We start from the raw sequence: 25,250 nt of genomic DNA, 5'->3' as shown, positions 1-25,250 counted from the left end.
GTCCCAGCCACACTGGTCTCTTGCTTCAGGAGTCCTGGCCCTGCCGCTTTCGCCACCTTCTTCAGGTCTTGGCCTAAATATGACCTCAGTGAGGGTTTAGTTAAAGTTGCACCCCGTATCCTGTCTTCCTTGTCCTTTTCTTCTCTGTTTCTCTCCATAGCATTTACCACCATATGGAATTCTTAATTACAGTGTTAACTCTGTGCTGGATTTTGGTGTGATCTGTGCAGTCAAGTATCCTTAGTGCTTAAAAACGGCTGCCACGTTGTAGTTGTTCAAGTATTTGTTGAGCTAATGAATTTGTCAAGAGAAAGGAGAGAATGCTTGAAGGCATGATGAGTTAGGGCCACAGACTGGATCATCGCCTGCATAATTGTAATAAACATTAAGTGTGAAAATTTTTTCAAACTTAAATCATAAGTACTTCTTGAACATTAAATTAAAACATTCCTAGGAAAGTGTTTTATTTTGATTCTAGAATTGTGGCATTGGCAGACGTTGTAACTGATTCCCAAATTGTGCTTCCAGAGTCAGTAAATGTTTATGCCTCCACAGGCAGGCAGTGTTTTTTAATGCTTTCATATAGAAGCATTATTACTGCAGTTTTGTGCAGGTATTAGCCACCAAGATTGTGTGGGTGAGATGTCACGTGTTCAGTAAGTGTCTAACCTGTGACTCCTGACTCGACTGCAGAACTTGATCAGCACATTCTTGTGTTACTCATGACAACACACTCTTTTTAAGTCACCAAAATTTGCATTTTATTTTAAAGAAAAAGGGACCTAAGTAGCTAAGCTGAAGGAGATAAGAAGCTCAGTTCACCCATAAACTCATAAATGTGTACGTACATAAAAAGTACGAAGAAAGTAGAGGTAAATTTGACTCAGGCTCTTTAGCATTTCTTAGTTTCCTCCCAAGTCCTAGAATGGAAAGAAGCTTCTGTTGATTTGCTTGTTTTGAATAAGTGTATAGTAGTGTTTATGAGCTGATTTACTTTGCTGCTACTGCTTTTGCTTCCCTAACATCCTTTACTCAGCACTTTTGAACTACTGGTTTTTCATGTCCCTCTCCACTTTCCCCCCACTCCTAGCTTTGGTCTCTGGGACAGGTAACAACTTGCTAACACCGATCCATTTGAAAAAGGATAGGGGTGTGTGTGTGTGTGTGTGTGTGTGTGCGCGCGCGCGCGCGCATGCCTGTGTGCAATTAATGTTTAAATTATACCTGTGTATATATACTGTGTCATCTAGAATTCTAGCAGAAATATTGGGGCATATCATGGTTGAACTCTGGGTGTTTATTTAATTTTTCTTTTAAGTTTATTCATTTTTGAGAGAGAGAGAGAGACTGAGCGTGAGCAGGGGGAGGGCAGAGAGAGAGGGAGACACAGAATCCAAAGCAGGCTCCAGGCTCTGAGTTGTCAGCACAGAGCCTGATGTGGGACTCAAAACTCACGAACTATGAGATGATGACCTAAGCTGAAGTCGGACACGCAACCGACTAAGGCACCCAGGTGCCCCGGGTGTTTACTATTTTAAGAGTAGCAGCAGCCTCAGCCACTTTGATGGAAGTTTTTATCAATGTTACCGAAGGTTAGGATATACGTTTTAAGAAAAGAGTTTTCCCAGTTGGGAGTTCCTCAAAAGTAAAATTAGGTGAATATTCCATCTTCCAGAATTGCTGTATCACAATGTCTTTTAGTTATTGAGCCTTGTTGATCTTGAGTTTAGCCTCTTAGCTATAGGTTCTGATGTTCTCTTATCCCTAATTGGAAAAGGAAATACAGTTTTATTATCAGGATGGGAATCATGATAGTTTATGATTCTTGGAAAGATTCTTTGAAAATTACTCAGGTTTAACTTTAGGTATATAATCCTCTTTAGCATTGGCAAAAACTAAAGTTGAAATTCCTAGAATGTGTGGTTTTCATACTTTTGATAATAGCTGTTGTTAATTTTCTGTCATTATAACAAGATTGTTTCCAAAACTTGGTTGACAGAAATTGTTTAAAATTCAAGTGTCTGTAGAACACATCCTGTAAATTATGTTACAAAATTTAAAAGACTTTGCTTCATCAACTCAGTATACCATGTTTTCTCAAAATATTTTTATATACAATAAGCTTGTGAGGATTTATATAAAAATACCAACTTGGCTCAGTATGTCATACGTTGTAGGCGCTGAAAACATTAAAAAAAAAAACTTGTTTTTCACTTCTGGTCTCACCTATTTCTTTTTTTTCTTTTTCTTTTTTTGGTCTCCTTTATTTATTTATTTATTTATTTGGTAATGTTTGTTTATTTAGAGCACGTGAGTCAGGGAGGGGCAGAGAAAGAGGGAGAGAGAGAATCCCAAGCAAGCTCCACACTCTCAGTGCAGAGCCCAATGTGGGGCTCCATCTCAAGATCTTGAGATATGACCTGAGCTGAAATCAAGAGTTGGGATGCTTAACACTCTGAGCCACCCAGACTCTCCTTTACTCTAATATTGTCATTGTGATGTTAAAGTCTATTTCACACACTGCCCTGCAGTTTGGGGGTCATGTGAAGAGGTCCAGAGATCTGAAACACCATTGTGTGTTCTGAGAAATCTCTAAGTTCCACTGTGGCTAGAATGTACATTGTATTTGTATGGGTAGGAGAAGCTAAGAAGCTGGATCAGGAAAAGACCCTGTGGGAATGCAGTTGTCCACCTAAACCCCAAACGCACCAACCTGTATTCTTTCATAACTTTCTTAATTTTATGTTCTTTTGTCGTCCAAACTTAATTTCTTCAAGAGTAACTCTACCTCCGTATGTTAAAAGCTGGCAAATTTCTGTATCACCTTTTAATGATCTCTTAAATTTTCTGTTGAGATTTCTCGTCATTTAAATGTAAAAAAAGAAGGAAACAAAAATATGTGACAGATCAAAAACTTTTTTGGAGTATTTTCTGACCTTAGATTCTTGATTTAATGGGTAAATTTTCTTGCCCTTTATTTAGAAACATAAAGTTGAAGGACAGAAATAAAGGAGAATTTAAGAGTCTGTGATTTAGAAAGTGACCTGCTAGTTGGCATGAAATTAATTTATTGGGTTACAACTAGCATTTAAATTAAATCATGACAGAATAGGATACAGTTAATATTTCTGAGTACGTATCAGGTTATGTATAAAAACCTATTTTTGGTGATGGTAAGCAAAGTTTGGAAAACTCTTATTTAATATTTATGTATGCTTTTAGCATTTCTATCTATATTGTAAAGATAGTATCCATTCATTTACTTAGGTATTTGAGAACCCACTGCTTCTCTTTCTCATCCTGTCTCCTTTCATTTGGGCAGTATTATGTGCCAGACACTGTTCTAAAGCTTTTACATGTATTAACTCATTTTTTTTTTCTTCCATTACACAAACGGTATTTTCATCCCAATTTTTCAGAAGGAGAAGCTCAGGTGCCTAGTGATGATTAACTTGCTTGAAGTTGCATAGCTAGCTCGTAAGTTGTGGATCTGGGATTCAGATTTAGACCCAGGCAGCCTTTTCTTCAGAGCCCGTTCTTCTAACCACCACGCTTCATTGTCTCCTGTGTGAAGACACCTCTCTGACACTGTGATAAGTGCTAGAGGTACATCTGAAATGGTTCTTGATGTCATGGAACTTAGATATTTATAAATGTTGTATTTATAATTCTCTATATTTGTTAAAATATATAAAAAGATACACAATGTGGGAAAACACTATATGTAATTAAGTAACTATATAATTAGCATATTACCATGTTATAAATTTCAGTATCGTTGACTGTTATTTCCATTGTGTGGCTATGCCATAATCTAACTATTCCTGTGTTGGAAAGAAATTCTCATTCCTTTCTTAGTAAGTAATATTGCAGTGAACATCAGAATGCATTCATTATTGTCATTTCAAATTACTATGTGAGTCTATTTACAAAAACCTAAAAATTTGAAGTTACTGGCATCTGTTTCTAATTTTTTGAAGTTTACCCTTTAGCAGTAGTGCTAATCTACCTTCATAAGCATTGTATTCAGTAGTTACAAACAAAACAGAATTCAGTCAAAAATGTCCTATGTCAAACTATCTTCTCTTAAAGTCTCTGTTGTCTTTAATATTGTCATTGCAGTATGTAAGTCCTTCCTAAATATTTTCTTTCATTTACTCAGATGTTTCTTTTTTTAATTTTTTTTTTTAATGTTTCTTTATTTTTTGAGAGACAGGGACAGAGCATGAGCTGGGGAGGGGACAGAGAGAGAAGGGGAGTCACAGATCCCGAGGCAGGCTCCAGGCTCCGAGCTGTCAGCACAGAGCCCAACGCGGGGCTTGAACTCATGAACCATGAGATCATGACCTGAGCCGAAGTCGGACGCCTGACTGAGCCACCGAGGCGCCCCTCAAATGTTTCTATACTTACTATGTTTTAGAGTATATCAGACATGCCCCCCATCATGAACATTGTTTGTTTAGTTGTCAATCATGTATCCAAAATGTGGTGCATAACATGTTCACATACTTAGGTCATTAGTGCCTAGTTTGTTCCAGGTCTTTGGTAGTTAGATAATACGTTTAAAAAGATAAAGATAACAGTTTCCCTGTTGGACATAGCATAGTGAAGGAGGCTGTAACAACTGGCATGGAAATATATTTGTCTCTTTTATAAGAAGTGAAATATTTTGTAGACAGTTGCATAGAGTCTTTAATTAAAACACTAATTTTACAATTAAAAAGTATATAGTTGCACATCAGAATTTCTGAGGGGCATTCCTATTGTAATCCACTATTTTGGGTATTAATGCTTGTAAAATAAGTTATACAGAAGGGTTAGTGTTATTGATGAAGATATTTTTAAAAAGACCTTTAAGTTTTTTATTGTAATAGTTTGACTCTTAAATGTAGTAATTCTGCAAGATTTTGTTTCAGCAGTGTATAAAGTGGTTTCTTTGAGTCATCTAACTGCTTACCAAACAGTGGCCGTAGTAGTTGTGTTGATCACTTCTGCAGTTTTGAAATGTAGTGTGGATGCATGGTTTCCATTCAAATTTGAAATTGTTTAGGAGTTTCCTTTCCTTAACTTGGCGGATTTTTCTTCGGTGCTTTTTGTTTCTCTTTTAGTTTAATAATGCTTTGAAGTATTGGAGGGAGCTGTCCATCTACTTTTGGGGAGGGGGCTTGTTTTGTTTGTATTTTTAATTACTGATAACCTGACTGAATGGCTTCCCCTCTCTGAGCTAGTAAATATCTCTTTCCATGAGGCTAATACTGGTAGTAGTTTATGAGACAGGACCTATTTGGAAAAATGTGGCAGGGGCGCCTGGGTGGCGCAGTCGGTTAAGCGTCCGACTTCAGCCAGGTCACGATCTTCGAGTTCGTGAGTTTGAGCCCCGCGTCAGGCTCTGGGCTGATGGCTCAGAGCCTGGAGCCTGTTTCCGATTCTGTGTCTCCCTCTCTCTCTGCCCCTCCCCCGTTCATGCTCTGTCTCTCTCTGTCACAAAAATAAATAAACGTTGAAAAAAAAATTAAAAAAATGTGGCAGTGTACCCTCTTTTTTTTTTTTTTTTTTTTTCCTTAAGTAGGCTCCACACCTTACATGGGGCTTGAACTCATGACCCGGAGATCAAGAGTCACATGCTCTGCTGACTGAGCCAGCCGGGCATCCTGGCATGTATCCTCCTAAGGAAAATACTTTTCGTTGCTCATTTTTCTTTGGTCATCTAAAATTCATGTTGATAACTACTGTGGTTTCCAAGTCCTCTTGAAAAGATATTTAAGTGTATAACTTCATGGAAATACTAGATTTCATTTGTAGGACTCAAATGGAGATTCTGATTTTAGTGTATATGTCTGATTCTAATCCTTAGTGGCTTGACAAACTGTACATATAAACCATGGCTACAGATCTATTCACATATGTTTGACTGGGTTTTGAGTGAAGAAGGCTTTGTAAAATTAAATTATTGTTATATCAGCCAGGTTGAAAAACAAACGCAAGTGTTGGACTTGATTTCTTCTGACTTACTCTAGAAGATAGATTGGCGTAGCAGATTGCTTAAATAATCTCTGAGCCCGACCTCCCCGCTGCAGAAGGAGGCAACTAACTCCTCAGTCTCGGGCGTGGTAGACCAGGATGAAATAGCAGTGGTGCTTTGCACGGTTCTTGGCATAATGACAACGGATGTCAGCCTCAGGACCCCCACTCCCCCAGCAATATTCTGCAACAATATTGTAACAGAAAAGTGCTGAAATTCTAGCTAAAAGGTCTAGATTTAGGTCCTAGTTCTTTTGCTGCTTGCTTTCTTGGGTCAGTTAGTTGACCACAGTGTCCATTTTGTCCTCTATAAAATGAGGTTCTAAAAATGAAACGACGTAATAAGAGCTTCAGACCTAGGCTTTGATTCTTTTTTATCTAATGTATTTATATTTTGCCCTATTTCCCAATAGTTGACATTAATTTTTACGTGCAAGGGAGGAGCTGTCCTTCAGGAATATTAAGCTAGTAGTTGTGTGTAGGACGCATTTACTTGGAGGAGCAGGGTAGAGAAAGCAAGGCGAGCGCACTTCCAGGGAGTTGCAACATCCATTGGCCCGTCAGGAGGCCTTGAGGTGAAGTGAGAAGGGGCAGGGGGGTTCCACTGCGTGGTAAAACAATCTGTTCAGAAACACTACCGTGGCTCTAGTGATTTCACTGGGCCGGGTCCCTTGATTGTGTTCTTCATTAGCTTCTTCCTGCCTACCCTGGTAGAATTCTTTCCTCTATGCAGTTTTATCACTGTTATCAGCTTTCTGAAGAGAGACCTGTATTTTGTAATCTGCGTTCTCCACAACCTGCAATAAATCTAAATCTCAAAAATACGTAATTTTCTGACATTGGACTTTGAAAGGTTTTCATCAGTTGAACCTACTTTTGCAAAAAGGAAGTAGTTCCACTTTTTCCTTAACACAGATTTTTTAGTGCTGGCTGGGAAATTTTGTCATTTTCCATTTCTTGTCTTTTACCGTCACACGAGCTGTTCCATAGACCCAGAGCATAACAGACCTGTTCCGGTGACTCTTTTTCTTTGGAAGCCCTTTTTATGGCTTGCTTTTACTTCAGTCATCCTAAAGTAATTTTAATTTCTTTATGACAAATGCGTATTGATTGTCAGTTAGTTTTACTTTCTCTGTGTAGCTTGAGTACTCCTTCTGGTGACTGTCACAGATTGCCAAACCTGAGGCAAAAGTAGAGTGAATTCTTAGATTTACAATGTGGCATATAAACTTATCGTATCACTTGAATAATGAAGTGTTTTAAGTATTTTATATAAGAAAGGTGGGTGGGAATGAGGACCGCGGGACGGAAACCTGCCAGGGCAGCCGCAGAGCAGCAGTACCACTTGGTAGTTAGCCATGTGTTGTTCATTGATACGTGCATACTCTTATAAAAGTAAGCTTTACGAACTGGAGCTCTTTTCAGCATAATGACTTCCATGGAATTAAAAAGATTTAGCAATGTTAGCATCAGGTGGGACAGGACCCTCTGCTGTACTTACTAATGAGTTCCCTTTTATGCAGGTTGTGTGGGTTATTTTCAGCTCTCTTGTAACACGGAATAGAAGAGTTGGTCCATCAGAGGCACCCACCAAGTGTTCAGATCTGTCTTTTAGATTATTTTCATTTCGTGAAAAGAACACTGAAGAATCAGTTGGGGCAAAGAGATTTTGTGGGGTTTTGTTGGATCTCCGTAAAGCCAGAGCTGTCTCGCCAACTGCTAAGCATGTATTCCTTCTTATTCATAATGAGGCCTCACGTTAAAAAATGACTTCCGTAGTAGCAGCAGCAGCTTTGTTTTTGTTAGTCGTGGCAGCAGTTAACAGTGCACCAGTGGCTTAACATACCAACACTTAAGTCCTTATTTTTTGTTTTTGTTTTTAAGTCATTGAAATTATGAGACTATCATTCAAATGGAAGCGTTATAGTTCTTCGGAACCATTATGATCTCAAAAGGAAAGGAGAATGATACAGATACACTGGCTGAGGTGTTTTGAGGTGCATCGAAGTGTTCCAAGCTGTGACTTACCTTAACATGTTCTTGAAGTACCATGGCGTGGATTAAAAGGTATGCTTTAGAAATCTCCCAGTGACCCCAGGGTCATGGATAGAATGAACGCTCATGATTCTATATTTAATTGTCACATAGTTAAAGAGATTTTAATACTTAGATTATAGATGTGGTTATGGATTTATGGTGGTAGTATTTTTTCTTTTGTTAAAAAAAAAAACCCACGTATCTATCACCAGCTTGATGAATGATTCCCTCCCCACCCCACCCCCACCCCCGCCCCAAGAAATGGTTATAGAAGACACTGGGATAGATACTTTCCCTGGATTTTAATAGTGATGGGCTGTAATTTCTTTTACCAAATAGTTTAGGAATTATTCATGTATTAGTCTGTAATAAGCTCTGTGGTCTGCATCATAGACTAGTTTGTCTGCCGTGCTGTCATTTCATGGCCTGAACAGGAAATAGTTGGTTAAATGCTTTAGTTGGAGCCTTAATTTGACTAAACAAAATCATTCTTACTTGGACCATTTATAGTTCATGCTTGTTTTTGTCTTTTACAAATAATTTTTCCTGAGAGGAAAATGAGTGTCTTCTTATTAACAGTGATTGTTACTGCTTCTCTAATTAATCATTCACGTGTTTGTGGTATGTAGTCCCACTGTTATTTGTGGTTGCTAATAGTGGTAATTCTAGGTTTCATATTACCCACTTAACCATCAAAAATTGTTGGGGTTTTTGTGTTCATACATTTTATTTGACTGATGTAGTCAGAACTACTTTTTAATTATTTGAAACCTTGGAAACCTCCTACTTTTGTATGGTGTGCTTCCTGCTAAATGTTTGCTTAGGGATGGTGGAAGTGAATAAACCCAGGAAGAACGCAGAGTTTATTACTGTTGTACTGGGTTCAGAATTCTTCATCTCTTAGGTAATGAAGGAAAGTATATTGGGAAGGTAACAGTTTAAATCATTGATAGGTAAATTTAATAGAAATATACCAGAGCAGTCTGTAATTTTTATCAGTTGGGCTACCTTATGTTAAGATCTTTTGACAGGTTAGCAGTTAAATTCTAGGTGGAATTTAGTTATTAAACATAAGACAAAAGGGCTTTATATTAAATTCTAGCCTATAATGACAGCAGTGTAATCAAGTTTTGAAGTAAGGTCGGCTGCTTATTAACCAAGGCAATCATTCAGTTCAATAGTATCTAATCTCTATAAAGATCTTTTCTGACATGGGTTGGAGATGATATTGAATACATTGTTTATAAAATGTATTTCTTTATAATATTTGCTATTTCAGCTTTAAAAATCTCTTTTTGTGGGATAGTACATGGGGCATCTGTTTTTTGTTTTTTGTTTTGTTTTGTTTTGTTTTGTTTAACTCCACAGAGGATTCTTGATGCAGAGACCAGAGTTGGGAACCCTTTGGAAAAGTTTATAACTTAGTGGTTAAGAGCTTACACTCTAGTGCCAACTGACCTATGTTTCAGATCTAACACTTAGTTTATTATTTTGACAGATTGTAAAAATGATATGGAAAAAAGGTTTATATATTAAAAATATAGTAACATAAGTATACATAATTATATAATTTATGTTAATGCATTTTATATGTGTGTATATATATATATGTGTGTGTGCATGTACATGTACATATCTATATATAGGTTATATATCTATGTGAATAAATTGTACACACAGTGCTGGGTAGGAAGCCATTGTTGAGTAACAGATGATTATCAAATGCCAGATCTGGAACCTGGTCTGGGAGGGGGGATGCTATTAACATATTTTTCTTACCTTGAGTTTTACACTTTCTCAGATGATCTTCCTAGAGCTAAATGAACAATCACTATTTGACTGATGCTTTCAATTCTTTGGGCTTTTTCTCATCAGTGAAAGGTGGTCACCAGAGACTGGTAATTTATCTATGGTCCTCTAATTCTGCCCAAGTAGAGCATTCTCTAAAGCTATGTTTTTCAAATTGCAGGTTTCAACCCATTCAAGAAATTGATTTAATGGGTTATGATCAGCATTAAGACACGTATTAGAATAGAAAATAAAATATCAGAGAGCATGGGCTATAGAAAAGGCTATTTAAAAAATATTTTGTTTCAGGTTTTTAAAATGCTGAAATAAAATGTATACACATTTATGTTGATTGGATTGCTTTAAGTGTGCCTACCATGGTCACAGACGCTATTGGTCTGTCTTGTTTCACCTTGTTAAGAAATAACCAGGATACATTCCAGTCTGTGGCTTGTGATGGTATGCCGTGCTCTATATTACCTTCAAGGATCCCCTTACCATCCCTTTCATTTGAAGTGAAGGTTATTATAGGAGAGTATCTAAGGAGTAGAGGAGAATAGGAGAACATAATGGCTTTTGAGTGGCATTACAAGGGTGTTTTATCAAGTAGAGTGATCAAGTATACTGCCCCTTGGCATACATTCTGGTATTTATCATCTATAGATCAGTGATCTTCAAACTGCCAGTAGTAGCCTATTCTGGAGTCAAATGAATAAGTTACTGCCTTTCCCCCTTAATTAAATGAAGCGGAAAAGAACAGAATAGCAAATGTCTTAATGTATCCCACAATATGGCTTTGTAAAACTTTTGTTTTAGGGGCATGTATATGTGCCAGATTGCAAAGACCTAAGTACTGGTCAATTGGGAAATTGTATGAAGCTCAGTCTTACAAATCTAGATCGCCAAACAGAAGACTTCAGATATCTAAAGCAGGATTATCAGTTCAGTCAGTGGTCTTATCTCTGATGGTAGGTTATAGTTAATGAGCTGTGAAACACTTTTGTTGTTGTTGTTGTTGTTGTTGTTTTTAAGAGAGACGGTGCATGTGCAGGGGAAAGAGGGAGTGAGAGAGAATCTCAAGCAGGTTCCATGCTCCTCACAGAGCCCTATGTGGGGCTTGGTCCCATGACCCCCAGTATCATGACCTGAGCCGAAATCAAGAGCCACTCAGGTGCCCCTTTGTTTTTGTTTTTTGTCATGTTATTGGTATATGTGAAGAGGTGTGAGCTTGCCCTGGTAAATATTTAAAGTCTCCTAGGTAAGAAATTTATAATATATACTGCTTGAGGATGAATTTACTCTTACTTTACATTGATGAAAGTGGCCCATACAGTTAAAAAAAAAAAAAAAAAACCCAAAAACCTGATGATATATACTAAAACCCACCCAGTTCATTTTCTCATTCCTTATATGTTAGGACTTTGCATGTAATAAACAGGTGCTGCTTCAATTCAGAAGATAGACATAAGTTTAATGTTGCAAAAAGATTAAGCATAAATCAGATAGATTATAATATTTAGTGTAGTTAAATGTTAGACCTTTTATTTTTTTGTATTTGTGCCTGTGTCCACTGCAGTGTCCTGCTAACAGGCAGATATTTGTTTTATAGATTTGTTGAAGGTGATCACAGAGTTTCTGGTGAATATTTTAAAATAAAGCTTCAAAGGAGGACAATATCAGCATGTGTTTGTTTTAGGATTGTGTCTAAAATACAGTTTCTCTCTAGAAAACAATAAGAGAATGAAGACTTCTGGTAAATGGTTTCATAGCAATGGAATTTGTATATTAGCTTTCTCCACTTGGGAGTTGAAAAATGGAAGAAATCTTTGCCAGAATAGGAGGCCAAAAGATGATAAGCACAATTCATCTTTCTTTGCAAGTTCTTGGAATTTGAGTCAGACGTACATAGTTCCTGCTCTGAATTGGGTACGATATACTAAACTTAGAAATCGTGTTTTGAAATTACAGAAGATAAAGTAGTAACCACCCCCCCCCACCCCCCACCCCCTCAACCAGTGGATTAAGTATGCCATTGATGGTAGGCTGTCTTTGCAGGGGTGTGCAGGGGTAAATTGCTAGTGGTGAGGCAGAAAACAGCCTGTGGATTCAGAGAATGGGAAAATTAATTCCTTTTTTCCATTACTCCATTTCCCCAAAACCTCCCACTCCCCACCCGACCTTGCCTTCTCCCAGACTGTTCAGTTCTTCCTACCCTCATCAACAGCATCGCTTGGCTTTTCATCATTATTTTAGTCCAGTTTATTCTCAACCTCCTCTCTCTTCCTCATGCTGCTTCTCCTGTTGAGACTGCAAAGTTTCATGGTGTTGCTTCCTGGCATTTATTTCTTCTTCACAACTATGTCCCTTTACTTTAGTTACCAGCATGCATGAGAATGAGAGCAACTTGTATCCTTTATCTTTGGTAGATTTTTCCTCCTAACATGTAGTTTAGAAAGAAACTAAACTGTATTCTAGTTTAGTTGGCCTCGAACTGAGAGCAGTGGCCACAGATGGCCCCAACCACATATCTAGGATTAGAAGAAAGAACATTTCATAAATTACTGTTAATTATTAGATATGGTTCCAGGATACTTTTGGTTACTAAAAACAAGTCAAAAACTCTCTTAAGAATGAAGATTAGCTGCTTTGAGAGTGTTTTAAAAAGATGTTTTAGATTATGAAAATAACAAAGTTTTAAAAATCTTTTGTATAAATGATAACATTGTTAGCATTAGGCACTTTCTCAAGCTAATTTATAGTACTTTAAAAAACATTGCCATTTTGCCTGTTTCTGGAATCTGGGATATCTATTAAAAGAATACTTTAGAACCCTATCTCAAGCATGAACCTAACTGAAGTGGAATATACTAGGTCAGTAATTGTCATGAAAATTGGGGAATGTCTTGCTTGTGAAAAAAAAGAAATCAGTTTATCTTGTAATATTGAACTGCTAGGTGATTATGGGGAGGCTAGTGCGTAGGTGAGCCGGAAATGTGCACACATGCCAAACCTGTTGCTTAAATGAGGGGTACGGTTTTCATTATGGAGACCTTATCAGCCATGTGGCCAGGTTCTTACACATCAGAGCGAGTGAACTGCAAATAAAATAATGGCAGCTTTAGATGACGCCCACAAGTCGTCAGGTGTTGCTTTAACAACCGTCACGTCAGCATATACTCTTTAAAAATAATGACTGGAAATGTACGACTTTGGAAAATAGCGATCGGAAAGGACAGCTGCCTTCTTCCACTCCCCCGCCCTGCCCGCCCCTCGTTCACACGCTTGTGCTCTGTGATTATTTGTTATAAGGAATCCTGGGGAGAAACTCTTGGGGTGGTCGGTAGGACAAAGTATGTTTTCAGAGCATTTACTTTGGTGGAGTGCTTTTGTGTTTCATTACAACAATGGGAGGACCAAGGTGATTAAAAATGTGCTGCAAGTGCTGATTGTAGCAGCTAAGCAGCTAGATTAATCAAGTCTGCATGAAATTTACCTTTGTGAAAGTTCCTTTTTGGTTAAAATTCCTGTGGACAAAGTAATCTGTGAGTGGGAAATTGTGGCCTGGGGCAGGGACAAGGCAGGTACAGGTGGTGACTTGGAGCAGGTAAAATCCTTTGGAAACATTGACTTTTGAAATAAAAGCTGTGGCTCCACCTGCTGAGAACCAGTTTTCAATGCCACTCTCTCTACCCCTGCAAGTCACACTGTGTTTTGTTGACTCCTGTATCCCCTGCCCCCAGACAGTGACTAGTCATAGCAGGTACTTAGTAAATACTTGTTAAGTGAACAAACTTTTGGTAATAGAGGTTATTAACATGCACTTGACCTGTCATGGCAGGACAGACCATTTCTTATGTACCAGCTTCTTAATTTACAAATGGAGAGAATGAGTGGATATATAAGGAAGTAATCACATTTTGAAATGATTTTAATTTCTTCAGTTTTATCCTCACCGAACTCTGAGTTAGAATTTGTATTAAAGACCGAGAAAATCTTGAGTGCATAATAGCTAGTATTTAAGGAGTGTTGGACTTACAAAATGCCCCCTCCAGCTCTCCAGGTTGTTACAATTAACGTTTGTGTTTTACAGTGCAGAGACTGAAGCCCTCGAATAACTGTGTAAGGGCTAGAGTGGTTTTTTGTTAGAAAGACCTGGACTTCGGGGGAACAAATCTTGGAAATAGTTTATACAATAATTCAACAGATTTTTCTCACAATGGTAGATCTCCAAGTGTGAGGTTGTTTTGTTTTTTTTTTTTTTTTTTAAATAGGGAAAGAATGATTGTGATCTATGCTCGTATCCCACAGAAGAAAAGCTCTGTATTTGAACTAAAACATTTCCATATTTGGGATTGACCAGATTTAGTTTGTTAGGAGGTGGACAATTGCCCTTTTATGGCCGCGAGACACTCCATTACTGCTTTATTTCTCTTCGGCTTGGTGGCTCTGACACTTCCTCAGGCAATCCTTTTCTTTTTCACTGCTCTGTGGCATCCCAGTGTTCTCTGTATCCTTTCTTCTCTTCCTACCCCACAACCTCCTCTCTATTTTACATGCAGCCTTAACAAACAGGAATATTTGCTCTGCAGTCTTCCTGTTTAAAATAATGTGTGAACAGTGCTTTTGAGTGTGAGAACTGGGCAGACCAAGTGAGAGAAAGGAGGATGTTATAAAAATAGTATAAAATGTAGGTCCTAGCAAGTTGTCCAGAAGTCAAAAGGGTTGACCCCAGGACAAGTAGTATTCCTCTGTCAGATTAAAAGATTTGTTGAGTATAATGACCAGACTGGTCGGATTAATTCTTGAGGAATACTGGAACCAAACCAAGGCATTGAGGGATAACCAGGAAAAAAAAAATCAACAGTTAGAACTGTGACTCCCCTTTAACTTTGATTTTCATTCAGAAGTTCAAATTTATACTTAGAATTAAGGATCTAATTTTAGTCTTAAACTTTCCTTCATACCTAGGAACCACCATCATTTAAAAAGCCCAGAAAGTTAAGGGTGCCTGGGTGGCTCGGTCGGTTGGGTGTCCCGACTTCGGCTCAGGTCATGATCTCGTGGTTTGTGGGTTCGAACCCCATGTCAGGCTCTGCGCTGACAGCTCAGAGCCTGGAGCCTGCTTTGGATTTTGTGTCTCCCTCTCTCTCTGCCCCTACCCTGCTCGCTCACTCGCTCTCTCTCTCAAAAATAAACATTAAGAAGAAAAAAGCCCAGGAAGTTAATTTGTCAGTTGCATCAATATTATTGGCTTATACATAATGGATCTTATATTAGTATTTGATTATTGAAACTACAATGAAAAATTGCCTGGGTGAAATTGCTGGAGACCTATACCTGGCATATGTAAGTTTTCCTATCAGATTCCTCAAAACTGTGTAAAGGAACATGGACTTCTAAGTACCTTGTTTCAGGAGTATTGTTTATAGCCCCATTTAGATCTTGATAAGAATCTATCAAAAACATGGATTAATACTTTTTTGAAGATGTCAACATGGCTCATTAAGGAACATTGGTATTGTTGAGCAAGTAATAATAGTAAACTATAGCAGGACATTCTTCTTAGGAAAAGTAGATAGTTTAATTAAGGTGAGGAAATTAGTCATCATTTTAGGTTTTTGGACTTGGTAAAATAGTTTCTTTTTCTCTCCTTTATAAAACTTGTAAATTTAATAATTGACTTCTTTGGGAGACTATAATTTTTTTCTCCAATGTGGAAAATAGTGTTCTAATTTCAGATCAATTTGTTCATGATTATTTTTAATTCAGAATAGTTCATCTAAATAATATTATAGTTTAAGAGCTACTATTCCATATATTTTTTTTTTTTGGTTTTGCCACCTTTTTTTCTTTTTTAACATATGACTTGCTATTATTCTGGTTTATTGGGTTAGTGAACACATACTGTCTACAGGCTTATATTTGAAAACTTGATGTTAACACTATACACACTTGAGCCAACTTTAATGTGAATAATATAAGCTTATAGGTTTGGCCATATTTCTCTTATGCACACTTCTATTTAAAAAAAAAAAAAAGGTTGTTCAGCATAAAAGTTATGGCCTAAAAAAATCCACTGTGCCTATCTGATTTATTGAGGAAACAGGTTGGCATTTTTTTTTCCTCCTATAGCTCTTTAAAGGCTCTGGATTCCACTAATCCCTACAGCTATTAACACATCAGATTTCCCTGGTTTATTTAACCTAGTGGCATTGTTTCATATTTTCTAGTTTGATTACTACAGCATTTCATTCTTGAGATTCAACAGTTTTTGTTTGCTGAGAAATAGTTTACAGGTTAAAAAATGATTTTTCTGAAACATTAAATTTTCATATGATGGGTGGTTTGTTTAATGAAAAAAGAAAATAGACATTAATTTATCAGTGAATTAGGGAGAAAAAAGTCCTTATTTTGGGAAGATAAAGAAGATAAGCAGTTTAAGGACCAGAGTATGGCTTCCTTATGTATTTATGTGTGGGTCTCATTATCTTGACCTTAGTATGGTCAATGCATAGTCAGAGGTAGGAGAAAGTCCTGCCTTGTGACTTTCTGAGCTCAATTTTGTAAGTTTGAAATACTGCCTACCTGTCAGGGCTATGAATGAGAATTAAGTGACAGCATATATAAGGAGATACATGCTATTTGTTGTTACATACTTCTCTGTTCTGCTATATGAGGCCAGTTTAGGAAGCTGTGGATACTAGTAATGAGAGCTTCATTTAGCCTTGTGGAATCGGGGAATGGAAATATAGAAGATAATTTGAGATACAGTTGGCAGCATTAGTCAATGATTTGTTTATGACAGAAGGAAAGAATGAGAAGAGGTCAGTAAGACTACTACTGTAGGGAAACGACATGTCTTCAGGGAGCATGCAGGTGTAGAAGTTGGTAAAAGGAATGTTAAGAATTAAGTGGCTGCAGTAGAGTTTATCTTTAAGGAAGACCTATCCTCCTGTTTTCTAGTTAGACAGTTTGATGTTGGGCCGTCGACTAGACAGTAAATTAACTCTGACAACACAGCTTTGCAGTTTGCATAATTTAAATTCATAGCACAGCAAAACACTAAGTACATACATACGTGAATGACTCAGATGGTGAGTGAAACCTCTTCCTATTAAAGGTGGTTATTCTCGTTTTCTTTGTTGCTACCCTGACTCCCAGCTTTTGCTCCTGTGTTAGTGCTTCGACACCATCAGTTTCTGATGATCTATACTTTTAATCACTTCATGGTCGTTCCCAGTTCAGAACCTTACCTTTATGCTGAGCAGAGGTCCTCAGATGATTCGAGTATTCGGCTGCTTTTTCTCCCACCCAGGGCAAAGCAGTTTGCCGTCAGATTGCACTCTCAACTTCTGTGCCGCTGTCTTGCGTATTACCTTTCAGAGTCCTGGGCCTCCTGTGAGGCTTGAGGAAGCAGATACTAGCTGCTGGGTCTGTGTTTTTGGTCCTAGCGGTGCGTGAAGGCAGCGTGACAAGTTACTGGCTCGGATAGACTTTGGCAGAAAGCCATCTTTTAAGCTTTGAATTGTGGTTAAGACCACTTCTTCAGAGTGGTTTAGGCATTACCACAAATGCAGGTCTATTATATTAAGGCCTGTTGTAATTCAGAAGAAATGTATTGTTTGGGCCATTAACACTCAACGCTGAAAGACATTTCCTTATTCATGCGATGGTATTATAAAAAACATTTGGAAGTCTCTTTCCCATTCTGATCATATGAATTTTGATCATTTTATTATTTTTGTTTATTAAAATTCTCCATTTTAATTCAGTGTCCTATCTTACATATTTTAAAGTGATAATTGGCATCGTTTATTATGCCCTCAGGGACAGGATTCTTTGAAACTGCTTAACTCCTTTATAAACCCGAGTCCTAGCCTTACCTTTATTCATTAGACCTTATTCTGGCTACCCTATCCATAAATGTTCTGGTCCGTGTTTTTTGAAGGAAAATAAAAGGCGGATGCACTGCTGAATTCAGATACTTGAGAATACCAAACTGTGTTAGAGATTTGGCTACATAAGAAATTGGCCAAACGTGGTTTGATGGAGGTTGGGCTGGTACTGTGTTTGTATAATTTCTATCACTGTAAAAAAGAAGAATGTAAAACCTCTTTGTTTACTGAAGATGTTTGTGTAGATTCTTGGTTCCTTTCAACTCAGAAGAAAATGTACTTTGCAGAATTATGATCGATAGTGTAAATAGTAAAGTCATAAGACACAGTTCCCACTACAATTGTAACATTTTTCCTTGTGCGAGGAAAATGTAAGAGTAAATGTCAAATTTATGACCTACATATGTGGGCACACACGTGTCTGTATGCATATGTGTGTGGTAGCCAAGGTGTAGCTCCTCTGGCAATTGTCTTTAGATTTACTGAATTTTATGTATTGATAGCTTTAAACAGCATTTTTTTCACTTTCTAGTATTCGAAGAAAATTTTACCCTTTACCTTTAAGATTTAGTCAGTAGCTGAAGCATTGGGAGGGTAAAGAAGGTTTCCTTTTGGTTTTTTGTGGACCCCTCACTGAAGCAAACCATGTCTGTGCTTGTATCGTGGAAAGTTTTAGGATCAGTTACTGCACTTTACAATTCTAGCATAAAATTCATATCCCTGGCCCCATGTTCGCATGTTAGCTAAATTCCATCTTAATGCAGAGTATATGGAAAACCATGAACATTATACTTTAGCTCTGGTTTTTTTGTTGGTGTTTTTAATGTTTTATTAATTTTGAGAGGGACAAACACCGAGTGCGAGCGGGGGAGGGGCAGAGAGAGAGGGAGACACAGAATCCGAAGCAGGCTCCAAGCTCCCGGCTCCCAGCTGTCAGCATGGGAGCCTGGGGCTTGAACTTAGGAACCATGAGATCATGACCTGAGCCAAAGTCCGACACTTTAACTAACTGAGCCACCCAGGTGCCTGGGCAAGGTAGTTTTCTGAGCTAATTTCCGCATCTGCATATTATAAAGAGGATAATAGCACCTACCTTATAGGACTGATAAGTGTATGCAGTTGAGATATGCAGGCATAGTACTAGCCTTACGCCAGCCCTCTAGTAGCTGCTGTTACAGTGTAGTCTGTATGGATAGGGACAGTGTGTCTTATTTGTTGCCACATGTTCCAAGTCTAGTGCAGTGCTTAACACACAATAGGCACTTAAATGTGTGTTAAATGATTAAGATAAAAATAACCAGAATATGGGAAAACAATTAAACCATTTTCTGTCTCCTTCCTTTTCTCAGTTTTAGATTAGCTAGGCAAAGGAAGCCAGTTTTAAGATTAATAATGGGAACATTTTAATCCTAGTACATATTCAGCATTTTTTCCATGACATTTCATAGTTAGTGATTTTTAAAAAATACGTAATCTTGTGGTAGATGATTTACCACAGATGATCCTGATATTTTGCCTACTAAATAGGAGAGAAGATTGTGGGAATATCTGATCTACAATTTGGATGGAGAGGGAGGAAGACCAATTTTGTTAGGACTTATATGCCTGTTGACATGATATTTAACTTTTCTTAATATGAAATACATCATCCTGGAATGGTGTAGCCCAGGACTAGAAATCACTGCCTTATAAAATTTTGATGTTAAAATAAAATTTGAAGGCAATAGGAATGAATTCCAGGAAAGAACTCTTTCCCTCCACCCCCCCACCCCAACCAGCCATTCATTCAAAAAACAATTAAGAGGGGCGCCTGGGTAGCGCAGTCGGTTAAGCGTCCGACTTCAGCCAGGTCACGATCTCGCGGTCCGTGAGTTCGAGCCCCGCGTCGGGCTCTGGGCTGATGGCTCAGAGCCTGGAGCCTGTTTCCGATTCTGTGTCTCCCTCTCTCTCTGCCCCTCCCCCGTTCATGCTCTGTCTCTCTCTGTCCCAAAAATAAATAAACGTTGAAAAAAAAAATTAAAAAAAACAATTAAGAAAAATATACATAATACCCACATACACACATATATATTTCTAAATTAATGTCATAAACCTACAGAAACAAAGCACACAAATTGTAAACGTACAATAAAGTGAATCTTGGGGCGCCTGGGTGGCGCAGTCGGTTGAGCGTCCGACTTCAGCCAGGTCACGATCTCGCGGTCCGGGAGTTCGAGCCCCGCGTCGGGCTCTGGGCTGATGGCTCAGAGCCTGGAGCCTGTTTCCGATTCTGTGTCTCCCTCTCTCTCTGCCCCTCCCCCGTTCATGCTCTGTCTCTCTCTGTCCCAAAAATAAATAAACGTTGAAAAAAAATTAAAAAAAAAAATTAAAAGAAAGTGAATCTTCACAAAGTGAATATACACGTGTGACCATCACACGCATGAAGCAAGAATGTTACCAGCTCCCTGGAAGCCCTTCTTGTTGCCCCTTCTGGTCTCTCTGCTGCTCTCCCACAGGTAACCTGTATCCCGATGAACACTGCACATTAGTGTGGCTTGTTTTTGAATTTCCTATAAACAGATTTGTATAATTTTGTGCCTTTTTGAGTCTGGCTTCTTTTGCTTGCGATCAGCGTATCACATATATGGTGATAGTTTGTTCACTTTGGTTACTGAATAGCACTCTACTGTATGATTATTCCTTAATTTATCTGATCCTTGACACTGGTCTTTTGGGTTGTTAGTTTTGGCTTATGTCTGATGCTACAGATGTTCTTGTACATGTCTTTTGGTATCCATTTATACACATAATGTGGGGAGAGTATTTTTACTACTTTGGAATTTCATCGGCAATAATAATCTCAAGTCAGCAAGCAATATATTTTAAACTGTTGTCAATGGGCTAGCAGTATCACTACATTCTAAGGTGTACTTGCCTTAAGGAAGAATCACAAGCCTCCATGTCCTGCCTAATTGCATGATACTGCTTCTCAGGCTTTTCTGTTACATAGGCTGAGTCAGGACTAAGTAGGGAGACACCCACTGGACTTAACTTTGAAAGGGAAACATGCTTTTTCTACTCCTCCCATTTCCTTCCGTGTGATGGGACCTATGTGATGTATGATGCTTGGCCTCTCTCCACATACCAGGTGTGTGGAACATTTTATTTTTAGAGCGTTAGGACTCAATATAAAGTGTGGCTTTAAAATTTCTTTTGGCTTAATAGTTGTGTGGGTTTTTTTTTACTGAAAATTACTTATTTTTCCATAACTTATTCTCTGGAGGCAGGAACTCCTGATGTAACCATTTTTCTCGTATCCTTTCCTACTAAAAATCTCCTTGGCCCTTTGTACTGTAGGGTAAGCTTCCATCTCAGAAATCATTGATGGCCACTTCTTGGGGTTCTGACCTCAGTGTCAGACGTTTCTTGTTCACTTGTCCGAGGCAGTGGTTAACAGGTAACTGGAGCCCTTCCCAGACAGATGTTTTATACACTAAATGTTGCATGTATTTGCAAGAGTAGAACCCACGAAGAACAGGTGGGAAAAAAATCCCATTGTGGATGGTTATACTGTTATGGCCTTCTAAATTTTCTGTAGGGAGAAAAATGTCTTTTGCTGCCTTCTTTTTTCTTTTCAACCCCTCCCTCCCTTCCTCCCCCCCCCCGGGTGTGTGTTTTGACTCACTAAGGTTAGAATATTTAAGGATAAGAAAAAAGTTAATACCTCTTCTGATTAATAATCAGATTTATTTCTTCCTGCAAAGAAATTCCAAGTGGCTGCTTAGCTTTTAAAGAACTGACAACCTTAACATCTCTGACAGAAAATTTGTAGGGAGGAAAAAAATCTTCACTGCTCGTAACTTGAGGTGGGCATGAAAAATAAGAGGGGACATGCATGGGAGAAAACTTTGTGACTTCATCTCATATATAAGCCAGTTGTCCATGATCACTTGTGGATTTTCTATGAAAGGTGTTTAGTCCTAAACAGTTTTTGATGGGTTACTTGTATGCTGTCTGGGCTGCCCTTCCTTGGAAGGGATAAATTCTAGGGCAAACCTCTCTTTCTCCTTTCGTATCTTTGCCTTGATGGTGGTAGGAACCGTTTGTGTGTGTGTCTGTGTACATGTGGATACACATGTGCTATTTCTATTTATATGTTCATATACTCCTCGTTTGTTTTGGCACCTGCTTGTTGGTGTTTAAGTTACTGCGCAGCGTCTGTTACTTGACCTGGTAGTAACTTAGGACCCCTCAAAGCTGAGCCCTTATCCCTCTCTAAGCCGTAGTTTAAGGCAAAACTAAATGTGTTTTTGTGTGTGGTAAATTATATATGACGACATAAAATGTATCATTTTAACCATTTTTAATTAAAATGTACAGTTCAGTTGCATTAAGTACCTTTACATTATCGTACAACTGTCTCCATCCATCTCCAAAGCTTTTTATCTTCCCAGACTGAAACTGTGTACTCTCTCTGCTCCCTGACCCCTATCCCCAGCCCCAGCCCCAACTCCTGGCAACCAGCATTCTACTTTTCTGGCTCTGAATGTGGCCACTCTAGGTACCTTATATAAGTGCAATCCTAGAACATGTGCCCTTTCGTGTCTGGCTTATTTCTCTCAGCATAAAGTTTTCAAGGTTCATCCACGTCATACCATGTGTCAGAATTTCCTTTTTAAGGCAGAATAATATTTCATTATATGTGTATACCACATTTGTTCATTTCTTCATTCATCAGTAGGCATTTGGGTTGTTTCCACCTTTGGGCTGTTGTAAATAATGCTGCTGTGAGCAATGGTGCGCAAGTATCTGTTTGAGTGCCTGCTTTCGCTTCTTTTGGGTTTACACCCAGAATTGAATTTGATTGGTCATGCAGTAACTGTATGTATAATTTTTGGAGGAACCACCACACTGCTTTCTATAGTGGCCGCACCATTTTACATTCCCAGAGTAAGGTACAGAGGTTTTAATTTTCCCATATCCTCACCAACACTTGTTATTTTTTGTTATTTTTGATAATCACCATCCTAATGGATGCGAAGCGGTATTTCTTTATGGTTTTGATTTGCATTTTCCTAATGCCTAGTGATGTTGAGTATCTTTTCACGTGCTTATTTGCCATTTGTTTATCTTCTCGGACAAATATATCTGTTCAAGTCTTTTTCCTATTTTTTTCTCCTGTACCTATTTTTAAATCAGGTTTTTTGTTGTTGAGTTAGAGGAGTTTTTTATATATTCTGGATGTTAATCCCTATGAGATACATGGTTAATTACATGTATTTCTAAAACAATATAAATGTGTATTTGTTTTGAAGGGTGATTTCAGTTTTACCATATTTGTTAGAGTAAATATCGTTGAGTAATCCAGCCTTGAAGGAGTAGTGGTGTTTTACTGAGTGCTTATTCGTACCAGGTACTCTTTTAAGTGCTATACATAGATCAACATTTTAAATTCTTGTGAGACTCATATGGAAGTACTGTTATCTGTGTTTTCAGTTGAGCAAAATGAGACATAGAATTTAAGTAACTTCAACTTGTTGGCATTAAATCTGGGATTTGAATTTAAGCAGTGCAGCTCTGGAGTCCATGTACTTACCACAGCACTTGTCTACCATTCCCATGTGTGATACTCTGTGTTCCATCAGGTGACACTTTGCACCTCTTGAACGCGGCCTTAAAAGGCAGTTCATGAGGTCAAGTGAGGCATTTGAAGGAGTTCTTAACAAAAATTAAGCAGATAGCTAAGATTGGAACCTATATAAAGCTCTTTAAGTTGCATTGTATTTCCCTTTGTGGAAGTATATGTTTTCCTTAAGGGTGTGAATTTCTTTATTTTAATTGGGCATAAGTTTTTCTAAAGTAGCTTCCCAGGGAAATTTGCTGAGACTGTTTTTTGAGTAAATTCTTAACTCGTATGCCTTTATCTATTTTTACTTTAAGCTACCTGTGTTGTACACTTGGTGTGTGAGTTGATTTCTAGAGAATGTAATTTTATTTTGCTGTTTACCTAAACCAGACTTAATTAGTAAAGAATAAGGCACCTATTAAATTGTGTGACACATTCTAGAACAAATTGGAATTCTTGCTGCTGCCTGTAATTATCACAAATAATTGTGTATAAGGTGTATGTATTTTTTTATATGTGCACTTGGGGGAGATGAAAATGTGGACCTTATTTTCTCATTCAAAATGAATGCTGCTAACTGGTTTGCTTTTTTTTTTTTTTAATTTTTTTTTTTTTTATTTAATGTCTTTATTTTTGAGACAGAGAGACACAGAGCATGAGCAGGGGAGGGGAAAGAGAAGGGGGCACAGAATCCAAAGCAGGCTCCAGGCTCTGAAGCTGTCAGCACAGAGCCTGACATGGGGCTCAAACTCATGGACTGTGAGATCATGACTTTAGCTGAAATCGGACGCTTAACTGACTGAGCCACCCAGGCGCCCCTAACTGGTTTGCTTTTTTAGGTATATATGGCTGCGACTGGGCGGTGGTAGATAATCAGAAAGTGATTCCTAATTGTACACATGACATTTACTTTTTTTGTTGTTGTTAATACAAATGACGCTTTATTCATCATGTTTCTTCGTATGCATATTTTTCCACAGTCACAAATTGTCTACCTATATAATAAATTTCTTGAATTATTAATAGACATTGTTAAAATGTGTTCCAAAAAGATTGCACAAATTTAAACTCCCGACAGTGTGTGAGATTTCTGTTTGTCCACTTGTGCACTAGCACCGAGTATTAGCAAAACTTTACATCTATAAGCGAATTTTGCGTAATTATCAAGAGAACATAAAAGCTGTATCAGGAAGCTGGCCATAGTCTTTTATATGACACCTCCCCTGAATGTTTTTGATAGGTTTGTCACCACCAGTTTCTGTGGCAAAGCAGGGTCAGGCCAGCAACTTGATCGAGAGATTAGTGTTTCTCAGAGTGTGTGGCCTTTTTATTCTGATACAATTTCAGTTTACAGAAGAATTACAAAAATACTACAAGGAAAATGCCAGGTATCTCAAGTGTTAACATTTTACCACATTTGCTTTGTTCTTCTGTATGTCTACACACACACGCACGCACGCACTTTATTTTCTCTAGACCATTTGAAGGTAAGAAGTAGACAACTTTCCTTTAGTTTCCCTAAATATTGTGGTGGTTATTTCTAATAAAAATAAGAACAGTCCCTTACATAACCCCTGTACAATTATCACAACTAGGATGTTAAGATTGACATAATCCTGTTCTCCACTCTGCTAGCTCTATTCAGATTTTGTCAGTTGTCTGAATAATGTCCTTTATAGCAGAAGTAACTTCTGGATAGTATGTTGCACTCAGTTATCATGTGTCTTTAGTCTCTTTTAATCTGGCCAGTTCCTCAGTTTTTTATCTTTCATAACCTTGATGCTTTTTATTTTATTTTTTTAGTTTTTAACGTTTTTTATTTATTTTTGAGACAGAGACAGAGCATGAACAGGGGAGGGGCAGAGAGAAGGGGAGACACAGATTCTGAAGCAGGCTCCAGGCTC

General features: G+C 38.0%; 1 protein-coding gene across 9 annotated transcripts in view; it reads left to right on the top strand.

Moving 5' to 3' along the window:
- RBPJ (recombination signal binding protein for immunoglobulin kappa J region) overlaps positions 1-25,250 on the top strand; it is a 220,043-nt gene that overhangs the window by 146,398 nt on the left and 48,395 nt on the right. For 2 of the 9 annotated variants that reach the window (XM_040486424.1, XM_040486414.1), the window contains exon 2: positions 7,906-8,088. The exons of the other annotated variants lie outside the window; for them this stretch is intronic. In XM_040486424.1, the coding sequence (XP_040342358.1) occupies positions 8,072-8,088 (17 nt within the window). In that variant the 5' untranslated portion in view covers positions 7,906-8,071. The remainder of the gene's footprint in view (positions 1-7,905; positions 8,089-25,250) is intronic. 9 annotated transcript variants of the gene reach the window in all.

This window comes from Herpailurus yagouaroundi, unplaced genomic scaffold (genome assembly GCF_014898765.1).
Source record: "Herpailurus yagouaroundi ecotype Mexico unplaced genomic scaffold, PumYag 28, whole genome shotgun sequence".
Taxonomy (NCBI): domain Eukaryota; kingdom Metazoa; phylum Chordata; class Mammalia; order Carnivora; family Felidae; genus Herpailurus; species Herpailurus yagouaroundi.
Note: the sequence above shows the minus strand (reverse complement) of the source record. Positions and strands in the feature narration are given on the sequence as shown.